Source organism: Oncorhynchus tshawytscha, linkage group LG30 (genome assembly GCF_018296145.1).
Source record: "Oncorhynchus tshawytscha isolate Ot180627B linkage group LG30, Otsh_v2.0, whole genome shotgun sequence".
NCBI lineage: Eukaryota > Metazoa > Chordata > Actinopteri > Salmoniformes > Salmonidae > Oncorhynchus > Oncorhynchus tshawytscha.
Window position 1 is genome coordinate 19,632,907 of NC_056458.1, and position 16,743 is coordinate 19,649,649.

Here is a 16,743-nt window from a genome sequence, read left to right on the forward strand (position 1 = left end):
TTCGGAGCTGCCACGTTAAAGCCCCTTCCTACTTCAAAGCCAGAAAATTATGACACAACCAATTGAACAGTGATACTGTTTTTTTCATGAAAATTAATACAATTTACATACCAGTGAATTCGTTGCCAACATTTAGTCTTTGTTGTGATCTGCAAATATATCACATGTGGGCTCTGTTAAGTTGTTAAAAAATAGAAACGGGTTATGAGTTTGGTCCCTAACCTTACGCCACACATTTAGGTAATTTAACATGTATTCTAACAAATACACAAATCATATCATGGCTGTCTCTCTCTCTCTGGGAAAAATAAAAGTATTACATTCTGCTCTATTCACACATAATATTACCCCTATTTATAGTCATTTGTAATCACACAAGACACAAATATGTTAAAACCTTTAATAGTGAAGCTGACATGTTGCCTAAATCAGAATAGTTGGTTTGAAATTATTGTTTTCGAATGGGAAGAAATGGAAACTATTCAACATTGCAGAACTGAAAGTTGTTTATTGCGTCATTCTAAAGCTAGATCCGTGACGTAAATGCAGTCCAACAAGGCAGTACAACTCGAAAACAGAAAAGCGATCGTGTTACGGTAACAACTCCGTAGGTTTTTTCACGGTCTTTGCCTATGTTTTCCTCCATGCCTGCATTTCCCATGGCGCCCGCTATCGCGCTGAATAACTGGGGGACATCTTAACTGTTATTTTACTTGGCTATAACTCGTTTTTTTAGCTTAGGTTTTCATTTATTTTCGTTGCATTCTCAACCGGCCATGACCGTGGAGCAGAATGTCCTCCAACAGCATTCGCAGAAGGTATGTCTACATAGTGGCAATGTTTTCTCCGTCTGCTTGCTAGCAAATCTGTCAGGGAAAGATAGCTAGCTAGCTTATCAAATCAAATGTAATTGGTCGCTTACACATTTTGGAGATGTTATCGCGGGTGTAGCGAAATGCTTATGTTATGCTCCTAGCGCCAACCTAACAATTCCAACAAATCCCAAAAGTAAAACGAAAGGAATGAACAATATAGAAGTATTAGAACGAGCAATGTCAAAGACTAGGATGTAAGGATATAACAATGTATATACGATGTATATGCTGGTGTGTAGACACGTTATGGGCAGCAGTTATAGTAATAGAAAAGGTGTGTAAAAGGTGTTATATTGCTAGGATAGGCCTCGACTAGAGTAGTATATAACTTATGAAGTGGGTAAAATAGTATGTAAACATTATTAAAGTTAATTGTTGTTTTCCAAGTGTGGCGTCAGATCGTTGGATCTTTTCTCAATCGAGTGATCTTTTAGTATTTACAAACATGCATCGTTAAATAATCCCCTTCTCAAACAAATCATGAGGCCAGATTGCTAACGTATCTAACGTTGGCTAGCTTGGTACATTGCCAACAAGTTAGCTAGCGCGCTAAAGTTACAGGTAGCCCCACTAACGTAACTTTACAAACAGTGACACGCCTATTTGAGGGGAACAGTTAGCTTGCTGGGTAGCTAGCTAGTGTCGTCAATTTAACATAACCAAGGTCGTTACTGGTTGCCTAAATGTTAGCTAAGGTCAATTTCAGACAGTTTTAGGCCAGTGTGATCTTCTCGTCTTGTGGGGTAGCTAGCCAACGTTAACCAGCTAAGACGTTAGAAATCATTGGGTTAGTTGACTGTTGATGGGTTATAAGATAACAAGTCACTGTTGGTTTCGTCATACAAATCAGCCACACTTGACCCAGCACATGATCTGTCTGTGTGCCTGAGCTGGTTTGCTAATGTTACTAAAATTACTGTTGTGATATGTTTGTTTACGTGCTGTGACTGCCAGGCAGGAGTGGCAACGATGAGTCTGAATGCAACTGCATTACTGTAAGCTTGCTGAGAGGCAGTGTGTTGGCTAATTTTGACCGGTTACGTTGACGAATATATATTTGACAAACACGTATCTAGTACAACTATGCAGATAGCTATGAATCATTGTTGTGATTTCAAAATGGTATACACATCATAGCCACACCACAATCTGATTTGGGGGAAGAAGTCCAACATTACTTCCTCGTTTTAATTAGGTTGTTATAGGTCAGAGTGAGTCATTGGTTCGGTTGTTCACAAACATTAGCTATATGAAGCAAACGATACATTGATTTAGTGAGCTGGCTGCTGACAGTATCATAGTCCTCATAGTCCTCATAGTATCATATCAGTATCATAGTCCTCATACCATAGCAGCTGTTTACTTAACTCAATTCTTTAGGTAAGATGGCTACCTAACTGCTTTATTACACAGTCATGGGATTTGTCTGAGGGTGTTACTATCCCTCAGATTACCATCCAGCACCACATCCTTTGATTGGTGTTGATGATATGATTTGGCAACATTAGTGACCATACTCTCTATTGACTTAGTTCAGAATAGCAGGAGGTATGTTATGGTCATGTTTAGTGATGCACTGATATGACATTTTTGTCTGCTATTTGATATTTTCCTTGCCATTTTCCTTCCTGATATTTAACATTTTAGTGTCTTTTTAAGCATTCTAGTACAGTTAAATAGTTAACACGTACACATGGACGCAGTGGTCCAAGGTACTGCATCTCAGTGCAAGAGGCGTCACTACAGTCCCTGGTTCGAATCCAGGCTATATCACATCTGGCCGTGATTGGGAGTCCCATAGGGTGGCGTACAATTGGCCCAGCGTCGTCCGGGGTAGGCCGTCATTGTAAATAATAATTTGTTCTTAATTGACTTGCCTAGTTAAATAAAGGTTACATCTACACACCACACTGACCTAAAAGTTTGTTTTGGGATACGTACAGTTGAAGTCAGAAGTTTACATACACCTTAGCCAAATATACATTTTCACAATTCCTGACATTTAATCAGTAAAAATTCCCTGTCTTAGGTCAGTTAGGATCACCACTTTATTTTAAGAATGTCAGAATAATAGTAGAGAAGGATTTATTTAAGATTTTATTTCTTTCATCACATTCCCAGTGGGTCAGAAGTTTACTTACACTCAAATAGTATTTGGCAGCATTGCCTTTAAATGGTTTAACTTGGGTCAAATGTTTCGGGTAGCCTTCCACAAGGTTCTGCAAGCTTCCCTGCAGCAAAGCACCCCCACAAGGTGATGCTGCCACCCCCGTGCTTCACGGTTGGGATGGTGTTCTAAGGCTTGTAGGTCTCACCTTTTTTCCTCCAAACATAACGATGGTCATAATGGCCAAACAGTTCTATTTTTGTTTCATCAGACCAGAGGACATTTCTCCAAAAAGTACGATCTTTGTCCCCATGTGCAGTTGCAAACCGCAGTCTGGCTTTTTTATGTCGGTTTTGGAGCAGTGGCTTCTTCCTTGCTGAGCGGACTTTCAGGTTATGTCGATATAGGACACGTTTTTACTGTGGATATAGATACTTTTGTACCTGTTTCCTCCAGCATCTTCACAAGGTCCTTTGCTGTTGTTCTGGGATTGATTTGCACTTTTCGATCACCAAAGTACGTTCATCTCTAGGAGACAGAACGCGTCTCCTTCCTCAGCAGTATGACTGCTGCGTGGTCCCATGGTGTTTATACTAGAGGTCGACCGATTAATCAGAATGGCCGATTATTAGGGCCGATTTCAAGTTTTAATAATAGTCGGAAATCGGTATTTTTGGGCGCCGATTTAAAAAAAAATATATATATATATATCAATTTATATTATATTTTTAAATACCTTTTATTTAACTAGGCAAGTCAGTTAAGAACACATTCTTAATTTAAATGACGGCCTAGGAACGGTGGGTTAACTGCCTTGTTTAGGGGGCAGAACGACAGATTTTGAGCTTTTCAGCTCGGGGGATCCAATCTTGCAACCTTTACAGTTAACTAGTCCAACGCAATAACGACCGGTCTCTCGTTGCACTCCACAAGGAGACACTGCCTGTTACGCAAATGCAGTAAACCAAGTTAAGTTGTTAGCTAGCATTAAACTTATCTTATAAAAAACAATCAATCATAACCATTAGTTAACTACTAATGGTTGATGATATTACTAGATATTTTCTAGCGTGTCCTGCGTTGCATATAATCTGACTGAGCATACAAGTATCTAAGTATCTGACTGAGCGGTGGTAGGCAGAAGCAAGCGGGTAAACATTCATTCAAACAGCACTGTCGTGCATTTTGCCAGCAGCTCTTCGTTGTGCGTCAAGCATTGCGCTGTTTATGACTTCAAACCTATCAACTCCCGAGATGAGGCTGGTGTGACCGAAGTGAAATGGCTGGCTAGTTAGCGCGCGCTAATAGTGTTTCAAACGTCACTCGCTCTGAGCCTGTGGTTGTTTCCCTTGCTCTGCATGGGTAACGCTGCTTCGAGGGTGGCTGTTGTCGTTGTGTTGCTGGTTCGAGCCCAGGGTGGAGCGAGGAGAGGGACGGAAGCTATACTGTTACATTGGCAATACTAAAGTGCCTATAAGAACATCCAATAGTCAAAGGTTAATGAAATACAAATGGTATAGAGGGAAATAGTCCTATAATAACTACAAACTAAAACTTCTCACCTGGGAATATTGAAGACTCATGTTAAAAGGAACCACCAGCTTTCACATGTTCTCATGTTCTGAGCAAGGAACTGAAACGTTAGCTTTCTTACATAGCACATATTGCACTTTTACTTTCTTCTCCAACACTTTGTTTTTACATTATTTAAACCAAATTGAACATGTTTCATTATTTATTTGAGGCTAAATTGATTTTATTGATGTATTATATTAAGTTCTGTTATGTTCATTCAGTATTGTTGTAATTGTCATTATTACAAATGCATTTTGAAAAATCGGCCGATTAATGGGTATTGGATTTTTTGGTCCTCCAATAATCGGTATCGGCGTTGAAAAATCATCATCGGTCGACCTCTAGTTTATACTTATGTACTATTTTTTGTACAGATGAACGTGGTACCTTCAGGCGTTTGGAAATTGCCCCTAAGGATGAACCAGACTTGCACAGGTCTACCATTTTTTTTCTGAGGTCTTGGCTGATTTCTTTTGATTTTCCCATGATGTCAAGCAAATAGGCACTGAGTTTGAAGGTAGGCCTTGAAATACATCCACAGGTACACCTTCAATTGACTCAAATGATGTCAACTAGCCTATCAGAAGCTTCTAAAGCCATGACATAATTTTCTGTAATTTTCCAAGCTGTTTAAAGACACAGTCAACTTAGTATATGTAAACTTTTGACCCACTGGAATTGTGATACAGTAAATTGTAAGTGAAATAATCTGTCTGTAAACAATTGTTGGAAAAACTACTTGTCATGCACAAAGTAGATGTCCTTACCGTATTGACAATACTATAGTTTGTTAACAAGAAATTTGTGGAGTGGTTGAAAAACAAGTTTTAATGACTCCAACCTAAGTGTATGTAAACTTCCGACTTCAACTGTGTGTCCCCATTACCAGTAAAACATAATCATAAGATACTCGTCAAGTAACACGATTTGTGTTAAATAAGCTTGTTGACCTGAATATGACTGCACGTCACAATAATATAACACGTTCATACATTTTTTAAAACGTAGTTATTACACTATCACTCATATTTCATATGTCACAACTATTCATTGATACGTATGCTATGATAGTGGTAAAGTTGTCTAATGCACCTACAGTGCTGGTCATAAAAAAAGCAAACTAGCTCATGGATGCACACAATGTTCTTCCCCAAAAACATAGCAAAACGACATCTGTTTCAGTAGCTATAGTTAGCTAGCTAACTATATAGCTAGTTGGCATTATCTAAAATAACCCTAATTTATAAGACAGTTCTTATTTGATTAATGGTGGTCAGCTAGCCACAATAAGGATTTGCCACAATAGTGGACTTTGTGGTTAGCCTTCAAAATAAAAAACAATGACATTCTGTTGAAATCACACTAGATGTATTATACTTTAGAATTGAATTGGGGGCATACTTATTTCACTGTACAGCCATAACTATGGATTGTGGATCAATGACATGGGGTTTCAGTCTACTCAGTGACACCCAGAGAACATTAGCGTCATAGCTCTTATTGCGGGACTCAAACTACTGTGAATTGAACCACATTTATTGCCAACCTATGTGTATTGACCACTATTCCCAAGTATAAACTACACTGCATGGATGTTTGAGTCTGATAACACTGAGGAGGACGTTCGGAAAAAATATCTTGGTTATTGAGTAGACTGATACCCCATTTCATTGATGCCCAATCCTTTGGTAAAGCTGTACAGTGCAATATCAATGTCAATACACACAATATGCTGACTGGGGAGGTGATTTCACACAGTCACAGTCCTGCGATAAGAGCTACAATGCTAATATTTCTGTAAACACTTCACAGTTGTGTTCTGTGGGTGTTAACGAGTAGGCTGATACCCCATTTCATTGCTTCACAATCCCAGCTTGTTTAACATTATCTAGTCTAAATATGGCATGATTCCACCAATTGTAACCTTCTGCGTCACTTTCAAAGAGGTACTTTTATTTTAGAGACAAACTGCAAATTCCACTATTGTGCCTAATCCTTATTGTGGCTAGCTTCACAACACAACCAGGTCCGGTTGAGCCCCACTAGCCAGATTAAGCTAGCTGGCTGCTGATAACCTTAGCTTTGGGCAACAGGGGTAAGTAGTATTTATTTTCATGAACTGAATTTCAATTGGTGAACAGGAAGTGGCTACCTAGCTAATACTTACTCACAAGGATTCCTAAATCATTGCTAAGAATAATGAAAATGACAGCAGTTTCTACTGGTCATTGTTTTCAGGCTGGTTGTATTGGTGCTAGCTAGGTACCCCAGAAGTTGCGGTCGAACAAATTATGCTTTATTACCAACGCGGTATTGTGAACACATTCTTCGTCGCCGGTGTTTGCTTGTTTTCAGACTTTTTTTTACTGCTTTGACAGTGCTACTGATAGTAGTGGTGGCACTTGGCTTGCACTTGCAAATTCAGAACACACAATAACACACTCTATAATAGAACTGTTATTTGACTTGTTAAATAAGCTTTAAATTTGATGCGTCAAATAGTGTAATTTGACGTGTATTTTTTTTGACACGCAAAGACCCAAACGGCGTTCCATAGTATGTTGTGAAGCTAATAGCAGTGACGCTATTACTGTGTAACTCCGGTAGGGAAACATCTGAAAAATAGCTCACTTGGTAGTGTGTTCCGGTGCTTGACCAGTCGCGAAAGCCAACATCACTCATGACAGAGAATGGTTGATTGTCAAGGGAATTATCTTGGCATTATCCGTTATCTTGGCTTCAATGGATTTTGCCTGTGAGTTGTCTCGCTGAAATGTTCTTACTCTTTCAAATGACTGCTTGACTCGTTGACTGCTCGATCCACACAGCAGACATTGTGGGCTAGGTTAGGAATGCTGTGTTGCACGTGTTGCGCAAAATTCTACGTGGCGTCACTATGTTATATAGGTATGCACTAGAGGTCAGACGATTATGATTTTTCAACGCCAATATCGATTATTGGAGGACCAAAAAAGCCGATACCGATTAATCGGCTGGCTTTTAATAAAAAAAAAAGTAAACTATTTTTATTTAAATGTTTTTTAAAAACTTTTTTTTGTGTAATAATGACAATTCCAACAATACTGAATGAACACTTATTTTAACTTAATATAATACATCAATAAAATCAATTTAGCCTCAAATAAATAATGAAACATGTTCAATTTGGTTGCAAAAACAACGTGTTGGAGAAGAAAGTAAAAGTGCAATATGTGCTATGTAAGAAAGCTAATGTTTCAGTTCCTTGCTCAGAACATGAGAACATATGAAAGCTGGTGGTTCCTTTTAACATTATGAGTCTTCAATATTCCCAGGTAAGACGTTTTAGGTTGGGGTTATTATAGGAATTATAGGACTATTTCACCTCTATACCATTTGTATTTCAATAACCTTTGATTATTGGATGTTCTTATAGGCACTTTAGTATTGCCAGTGGAACAGTATAGCTTCCGTCCCTCTCCTCGCTCCTCCCTGGGCTCGAACCAGCAGCACAACGACAACAGCCACCCTCGAAGCAGCGTTACCCATGCAGAGCAAGGGAAACAACCAAAGGCTCAGAGCGAGTGACGTTTGAAACGCTATTAGCGCGCGCTAACTAGCCAGCCATTTCACTTCGGTTACACCAGCCTCATCTCGGGAGTTGATAGGCTTGAAGTCATAAACAGCGCAATACTTGACGCACAACGAAGAGCTGCTGGCAAAATGCACGACAGTGCTGTTTGGATGAATGTTTACGCGCCTGCTTCTGCCTACCACCGCTCAGTCAGATACTTGTATGCTAAGTCAGATTATATGCAACGCAGGACACGCTAGATAATATCTAGTAATATAATCAACCATGTGTAAACTAGTGATTGATTGTTTTTTATAAGGTAAGTTTAATGCTAGCTAGCAAATTACCTTGGCTTACTGCATTCGCGTAACAGTCAGCCTCCTTATGGAGGGCAACAAGAGGCAGGTCGTTATTGCGTTGGACTAGTTAACTGTAAGATTGCAAGATTGGATCCCCCAAGCCGACAAGGTGAAAATCTGTCGTTCTGCCTGCCCCTGAACGAGGCAGTTAACCCACCGTTCCTAGGCCGTCATTGAAAATAAGAATGTTCTTAACTGACTTGCCTAGTTAAATAAAGATTAAATAAAGGTCTAAAAAAATCGCCAAAATCGGTGTCCAAAAATACAGATTTCCGATTGTTATGAAAACTTGAAATCGGCCCTAATTAATCGGTCGACCTCTAGTATGCACGTCAGCTTTGACATCGGTTTTGCACATTGTCGTTAAACTAGGCATCGGGCCAATACCCATGTTGGCATTTTTAGATAATATTGTCCAATTCCGATATGTTCACTGATATATTGTGCATCCCTAGTTATGTTATTGGGTTTTATATAAGGCCATATACAGTGCAGTTTGAAAGTATTGAGACCCTTTTCCACATTTAGTTACGTTACAGCCTTATTCTAACGTTTATTAAATAATTTCCCCCCATAATGACAACGCAGAAACAGGTTTTTAGAAATCTGCCAATTTTATTTAAAAAATACCTGATTTGCGTAAGTATTCAGACCCTTTACTATGAGACTCGAAATTGAGCTCAGGTGCATCCTGCTTCCATTGATCACCCTTGAGATGTTTCTACAACTTGATTGGAGTCCACCTGTGGTAAATTCAATTGATTGGACATGATTTGGAAAGGCATACACCTGTCTATATAAGATTGACAGCGCAGAGTTGACAGCGCATGTCAGAGCAAAAACCAAGCCATGAGGTTGAAGGAATTGTCCGAGACAGGATTGTGTCTGCACATATATGGGGAAGGGTACCAAAACATTTCTCCAGCATTGAAGGTCCCCAAGAATACAGTGGCCTCCATCATTCTTAAATGGAAGTTTGGAACCACCAAGACTACCAAGACCCTGCCAAACCGAGCAATCGGTGGAAATGGCTTTGGGTAGGGAGTTGACCAAGAACCTGATGGTCACTCTGGCAGAGTTCCTCTGTGGAGATGGGAGAACCTTCCAGAAGGACAACCATCTGCAGCACTCCACCAATCAGGCCTTTATGGTAGAGTGGCCAGACAGAAACTACTCTTCAGTAAAATGTACATGACAGCCCACTTAGAGTTAGCCAAAAGAACCTGAAGGACTCTCGGACCATAAGAAACAAGACTCTCTGGTCTGATGACACCAAGATTGAACTCTTTGACCTGAATGCCAAGTGTCACGTATGGAGGAAACCTGGCACCATCCCTACGGTGAAGCATGGTGGTGGCAGCATCATGCTGTGGAGATGTTTTTCAGCTGCAAGGACTGAGAGACTAAGGGTCTGAATACTTTGGTATTTTTAATGAATTTGCTAACATTTCTAAAAACCTGTTTTTTTGCTTTGTCATTATGAGTTATTGTGTGTAGAATGCCCTGTGAAATTGCAATAAACCTAGGTAGTAACACACAGGATGTAATATGCCAATGTTTTGACTGATTTCATGCCTCGTTGCATGTAGGCCTAAGTTCACTCGTATATGATACAGGATATGTAAACTTCTTGGTGTTGTAACACTTTGGAATGCAGAATGCTCATTCCTTTAATATGTCGTAAAGCCTCAGAGTGGACTCTCGCAGGCAGCCAGGCCCGTTGTGCTGGTGTCATTCACTGGCACTGACCTCCTTGTAAGGGGAAACTTTGTGCGACAGACACTCTAGACTTGCCACATGCGGATGAGTTGAGGTGTGTATGGGTCAGCTTCCAAACAACTGTCAGGGTAGAGGGGGCCTGACCCCTCTCTCCCCTCTGACCCTCTGTTGGGTTCTGCCTGCTTGTAGCTAGCCTATATAGCTAGTACATTCATAAACATGACTCAACTAAAATGCACTTTCTACAGGACAGTTGTTCTTTCTCAACAATCTCTGTGAAGTGCTTCAGTCTGCTAAAGTAGTTGGCTAATACTTTGAAACAGAGAGCCCCAGTCAGGGCCAGGGCCAAAACACTTTCACTTTTAACCCCCTGTGAAATATCTGGAGGTAGTCGCCAAGGAGCTGTGGGACAGTGGACACAAGTGGAGCAGTAGTTAGCATCCTGCACCCATATTTATTCACCCATGTTTATTTTGTGGCAAACATGGGGTTTCCATGATGGTATCTTTGCAGCACACAGCCACTTGTAGCAGTGCACTTAATGTTCTAGCCTCTATGGCTGCTGTCCTAGGGCCTAGTAAAGTGGCCTGAGCCTCAGGTCCTGGCAGTAAGTGCTCTCCGTCATTGTTTGGAGTGTTGGAGTGCACTCGACCAGGGTGTGTAATGCACTGGCTCATTGTTTAATGGACACGGCCATTGTGTGGTGGTAAGCCCTTGCACCCCAGCTGGGGTTGACATGCGCCAGCAGGGCAGACATGAGTGCACAGTGCAGTCTTGTCCTCTCCACCAGCTAATGCCTGTCTGTCTGGTGGCCTGCATGGATTCGGTAAAACATTGTAGCTTTCTTGCAATACATCCCCCACCGCAGCTTACCTAGCTTGGTTCAGTTAAGATTGTCAGACATTTTGTGCTCTTGCTGATTATGTGTTGTTCCGCTAATGAATTGATGAAGAGTGACGTGTGTCCTGTCATGTTCTCATCTGCTTCCCTCTGCCTCTCCCTCTCTCGCTCTGCCTCTCCCTCTCTCGCTCTGCCTCTCCCTCTCTCGCTCTGCCTCTCCCTCTCTCGCTCTGCCTCTCCCTCTCTCGCTCTGCCTCTCCCTCTCTCGCTCTGCCTCTCGCTCTGCCTCTCCCTCTCTCGCTCTGCCTCTCCCTCTCTCGTTCTGCCTCTCCCTCTCTCGTTCTGCCTCTCCCTCTCTCGTTCTGCCTCTCCCTCTCTCGCTCTGCCTCTCGCTCTGCCTCTCCCTCTCTCGCTCTGCCCTCTCCCTCTCTCGCTCTGCCTCTCCCTCTCTCGCTCTGCCTCTCCCTCTCTCTCGCTCTGCCTCTCTGCTCTCTCGCTCTCTGCCTCTCTCGCTCTCTCGCTCTGCCTCTCTCGCTCTGCCTCTCTCGCTCTGCCTCTCTCGCTCTGCCTCTCTCGCTCTGCCTCTCTCGCTCTGCCTCTCTCTCGCTCTGCCTCTCTCGCTCTCGCTCTCCCTCTCTCGCTCTGCCTCTGCCTCTCTCCTGCCTCTCCCTCTCTCGCTCTGCCTCTCCCTCTCTCGCTCTGCCTCTCCCTCTCTCGCTCCTCCCTCTCTCGCTCTGCCTCTCCCTCTCTCGCTCTGCCTCTCCCTCTCTCGCTCTGCCTCTCCCTCTCTCGCTCTGCCTCTGCCTCTCTCGCTCTGCCTCTCCCTCTCTCGCTCTGCCTCTGCCTCTCTCGCTCTGCCTCTCCCTCTCTCGCTCTGCCTCTCCCTCTCTCGCTCTGCCTCTCCCTCTCTCGCTCTGCCTCTCCCTCTCTCGCTCTGCCTCTCCCCTCTCTCTGCCTCTCCCTCTCTCGCTCTGCCTCTCCCTCTCTCGCTCTGCCTCTGCCTCTCTCGCTCTGCCTCTCCCTCTCTCGCTCTGCCTCTGCCTCTCTCGCTCTGCCTCTCCCTCTCTCGCTCTGCCTCTCCCTCTCTCGCTCTGCCTCTCCCTCTCTCGCTCTGCCTCTCCCTCTCTCGCTCTGCCTCTCCCTCTCTCGCTCTGCCTCTCCCTCTCTCGCTCTGCCTCTCCCTCTCTCGCTCTGCCTCTCCCTCTCTCGCTCTGCCTCTCTCGCTCTGCCTCTCCCGCTCTCGCTCTGCCTCTCCCCTCTCTCTGCTCTGCCTCCCTCTCTCGCTCTGCCTCTCTCTCTCGCTCTGCCTCTCCCTCTCTCGCTCTGCCTCTCCCTCTCTCGCTCTCCCTCTCTCGCTCTGCCTCTCTCTCTCTCGCTCTCCCTCGCTCTCTCTCGCTCTCCCTCTCTCGCTCTCCCTCTCTCGCTCTCCTCTCTCGCTCTGCCCCTCTCCCTCTCTCCCTCTCTCGCTCTCCCTCTCTCCCTCTCTCGCTCTCCCTCTCTCGCTCTCCCTCTCTCGCTCTCCCTCTCTCGCTCTCCCTCTCTCGCTCTCCCTCTCTCCCTCTCTCGCTCTCCCGCTCTCGCTCTGCCTCTCTCTCGCTCTGCCTCTCTCTCGCTCTCTCGCTCTGCCTCTCTCTCGCTCTCTCGCTCTGCCTCTCTCTCTCTCTGCCTCTCCCTCTCTCTCTCTTTCTCTGCCTGCCTCTCTCTCTCTTTCTCTGCCTGCCTCTCTCTCTCTTTCTCTGCCTGCCTCTCTCTCTCTTTCTCTGCCTGCCTCTCTCTCTTTCTCTGCCTGCCTCTCTCTCTCTCTCTGCTCTGCCCTCTCTCTCTCTTTCTCTGCCTGCCTCTCTCTCTCTCTTTCTCTGCCTGCCTCTCTCTCTCTCTTTCTCTGCCTGCCTCTCTCTCTCTCTTTCTCTGCCTGCCTCTCTCTCTCTCTTTCTCTGCCTGCCTCTCTCTCTCTCTTTCTCTGCCTGCCTCTCTCTCTCTCTTTCTCTGCCTGCCTCTCTCTCTCTCTTTCTCTGCCTGCCTCTCTGCCTCTCTCTCTCTCTCTTTCTCTGCCTGCCTCTCTCTCTCTCTTTCTCTGCCTGCCTCTCTCTCTCTCTCTTTCTCTGCCTGCCTCTCTCTCTCTCTTTCTCTGCCTGCCTCTCTCTCTCTCTTTCTCTGCCTGCCTCTCTCTCTCTCTTTCTCTGCCTGCCTCTCTCTCTCTCTTTCTCTGCCTGCCTCTCTCTCTCTCTTTCTCTGCCTGCCTCTCTCTCTCTCTCTCTCTGCCTGCCTCTCTCTCTCTCTTTCTCTGCCTGCCTCTCTCTCTCTCTTTCTCTGCCTGCCTCTCTCTCTCTCTTTCTCTGCCTGCCTCTCTCTCTCTCTTTCTCTGCCTGCCTCTCTCTCTCTTCTTTCTCTGCCTGCCTCTCTCTCTCTCTCTCTTTCTCTGCCTGCCTCTCTCTCTCTCTCTCTCTTTCTCTGCCTCTCTCTCTCTCTCTCTTTCTCTGCCTGCCTCTCTCTCTCTCTCTCTTTCTCTGCCTGCCTCTCTCTCTTTCTCTGCCTGCCTGCCTCTCTCTTTCTCTGCCTGCCTCTCTCTCTTTCTCTGCCTGCCTCTCTCTCTTTCTCTGCCTGCCTCTCTCTTTTGCCTGCCTCTCTCTCTCTCTTTCTCTGCTTGCCTCTCTCTCTCTCTCTTTCTCTGCCTGCCTCTCTCTCTTTCTCTTTCTCTGCCTGCCTCTCTCTCTCTCTTTCTCTGCCTGCCTCTCTCTCTTTCTCTGCCTGCCTCTCTCTTTCTCTCTCTTTCTCTGCCTGCCTCTCTCTTTCTCTCTCTTTCTCTGCCTGCCTCTCTCTTTCTCTCTCTTTCTCTGCCTCTCTCTCTCTTTCTCTGCCCCTCTCTCTCTTTCTCTGCCCCTCTCTCTCTCTCTCTCTGCCTGCCTCTCTCTCTCTCTCTCTCTGCTCTCTCTCTGCCTCTCTCTCTGCCTCTCTCTCTCTCTCTCTCTCTCTCTCTCTCTGCCCCTCTCTCTCTGCCTCTCTCTCTGCCTCTCTCTCTCTCTGCCTCTCTCTCTCTCTGCCTCTCTCTCTCTCTCTGCCTCTCTCTCTCTCTGCCTCTCTCTCTCTCTGCCTCTCTCTCTCTCTGCCTCTCTCTCTGCCTCTCTCTCTCTCTCTCTGCCTCTCTCTCTCTCTCTCTGCCTGCCTCTCTCTCTCTCTCTGCCTGCCTCTCTCTCTCTCTGCCTGCCTCTCTCTCTCTCTGCCTGCTCTCTCTCTCTCTGCCTGCCTCTCTCTCTCTGCCTGCCTCTCTCTCTCTCTCTGCCTCTCTCTCTCTGCCTCTCTCTCTCTCTCTCTCTGCCTCTCTCTCTCTGCCTCTCTCTCTCTCTCTCTGCCTCTCTCTCTCTCTCTCTCTCTGCCTCTCTCTCTCTCTCTCTGCCTCTCTCTCTCTCTCTCTGCCTCTCTCTCTCTCTCTGCCTGCCTCTCTCTCTCTCTGCCTCTCTCTCTTTCTCTGCCTCTCTCTCTTTCTCTGCCTCTCTCTCTTTCTCTGCCTCTCTCTTTCTCTGCCTCTCTCTCTTTCTCTGCCTCTCTCTTTCTCTGCCTCTCTCTCTTTCTCTCTCTCTCTCTCTCTTTCTCTGCCTCTCTTCTCTGCCTCTCTCTCTCTCTCTTTCTCTGCCTCTCTCTCTTTCTCTGCCTCTCTCTCTCTCTCTCTGCCTCTCTCTCTCTCTCTCTTTCTCTGCCTCTCTCTCTCTTTCTCTGCCTCTCTCTCTCTGCCTCTCTCTTTCTCTCTCTCTCTCTCTGCCTCTCTGCCTCTCTCTCTCTTTCTCTGCCTCTCTCTCTCTTTCTCTTTCTCTGCCTCTCTCTTTCTCTTTCTCTGCCTCTCTCTCTCTCTCTTTCTCTGCTCTCTCTCTCTCTCTTTCTCTGCCTCTCTCTCTCTCTCTCTGCCTGCTCTCTCTCTCTTTCTCTGCCTCTCTCTTTCTCTGCCTCTCTGCCTCTCTGCCTCTCTCTCTTTCTCTGCCTCTCTCTCTTTCTCTTTCTCTGCCTCTCTCTCTCTCTCTCTCTCTCTCTCTGCCTCTCTCTCTCTCTCTGCCTCTCTCTCTCTCTCTGCCTCTCTCTCTCTCTCTCTCTCTCTCTCTCTGCCTGCCTCTCTCTCTCTCTGCCTGCCTCTCTCTCTCTCTGCCTGCCCCTCTCTCTCTCTCTGCCTGTCTCTCTGCCTGCCTCTCTCTCTCTTTCTTTGCCTCTCTCTCTCTCTCTTTCTCTGCCTCTCTCTCTTTCTCTTTCTCTGCCTCTCTCTTTCTCTGCCTCTCTCTCTCTTTCTCTGCCTCTGCCTCTCTCTCTTTCTCTGCCTCTCTCTCTTTCTCTGCCTCTCTCTCTTTCTCTGCCTCTGCCTCTCTCTTTCTCTGCCTCTCTCTCTTTCTCTGCCTCTCTCTTTCTCTGCCTCTCTCTCTTTCTCTGCCTCTCTCTCTTTCTCTGCCTCTCTCTCTTTCTCTGCCTCTCTCTCTTTCTCTGCCTCTCTCTCTCTCTCTTTCTCTGCCTCTCTCTCTCTCTTTCTCTGCCTCTCTCTCTCTCTCTTTCTCTTTCTCTGCCTCTCTCTTTCTCTGCCTCTCTCTCTCTCTTTCTCTGCCTCTCTCTCTCTCTTTCTCTGCCTCTCTCTCATCTCTTTCTCTGCCTCTCTCTCTCTTTCTCTGCCTCTCTCTCTCTCTCTCTCTTTCTCTGCCTCTCTCTTTCTCTGCCCTCTCTCTCTTTCTCTGCCTGCCTCTCTCTTTCTCTGCCTCTCTCTCTCTTCTCTGCCTCTCTCTCTCTTTCTCTGCCTCTCTCTCTCTTTCTCTGCCTCTCTCTCTCTCTCTCTTTCTCTGCCTCTCTCTCTTTCTCTGCCTCTCTCTTTCTCTGCCTCTCTTCTCTCTCTTTCTCTCTCTCTCTCTTTCTCTGCCTCTCTCTTTCTCTGCCTCTCTCTTTCTCTGCCTCTCTCTCTCTCTCTTTCTCTGCCTCTCTCTCTCTGCCTCTCTCTCTTTCTCTGCCTCTCTCTCTTTCTCTGCCTCTCTTTCTCTGCCTCTCTCTCTCTCTTTCTCTGCCTCTCTCTCTCTCTTTCTCTGCCTCTCTCTCTCTTTCTCTGCCTCTCTCTCTCTCTTTCTGCCTCTCTCTCTCTCTCTTTTCTCTGCCTCTCTCTCTCTTTCTCTGCTCTCTCTCTCTCTCTGCCTCTCTCTCTCTCTCTCTCTGCTCTCTCTCTCTGCCTCTCTCTCTTCTCTGCCTCTGCCTCTCTCTCTTCTCTCTCTCTCTCTTTCTCTGCCTCTCTCTTCTCTCTCTGCCTCTCTCTCTCTCTGCCTCTCTCTCTCTCTCTGCCTCTCTCTCTCTCTGCCTCTCTCTCTTTCTCTGCCTCTCTCTTTCTCTGCCTCTCTCTCTTTCTCTGCCTCTCTCTCTTTCTCTGCCTCTCTCTCTTTCTCTGCCTCTCTCTCTTTCTCTGCCTCTCTCTCTCTCTTTCTCTGCCTCTCTCTCTCTCTTTCTCTGCCTCTCTCTCTTTCTCTGCCTCTCTCTCTTTCTCTGCCTCTCTCTCTTTCTCTGCCTCTCTCTCTTTCTCTGCCTCTCTCTCTTTCTCTGCCTCTCTCTCTCTCTTTCTCTGCCTCTCTCTCTCTCTTTCTCTGCCTCTCTCTCTCTCTCTTTCTCTGCCTCTCTCTCTCTCTCTTTCTCTGCCTCTCTCTCTCTCTCTCTTTCTCTGCCTCTCTCTCTCTCTCTCTCTTTCTCTCTTCTCTCTCTCTCTCTCTC

General features: G+C 45.6%; 1 protein-coding gene across 4 annotated transcripts in view; it reads left to right on the plus strand.

Moving 5' to 3' along the window:
- The first annotated feature begins 562 nt into the window (after window positions 1–562).
- Window positions 563–16,743, plus strand: part of LOC112245098 (ubiquitin carboxyl-terminal hydrolase 25) — a 59,239-nt gene continuing 43,058 nt past the window's right edge. For 2 of the 4 annotated variants that reach the window (XM_042308982.1, XM_042308983.1), the window contains exon 1: window positions 563–818. In XM_042308982.1, the coding sequence (XP_042164916.1) occupies window positions 777–818 (42 nt within the window). In that variant the 5' untranslated portion in view covers window positions 563–776. The remainder of the gene's footprint in view (window positions 819–16,743) is intronic. The other 2 variants (XM_042308984.1, XM_042308985.1) reach the window with 1 other exon arrangement.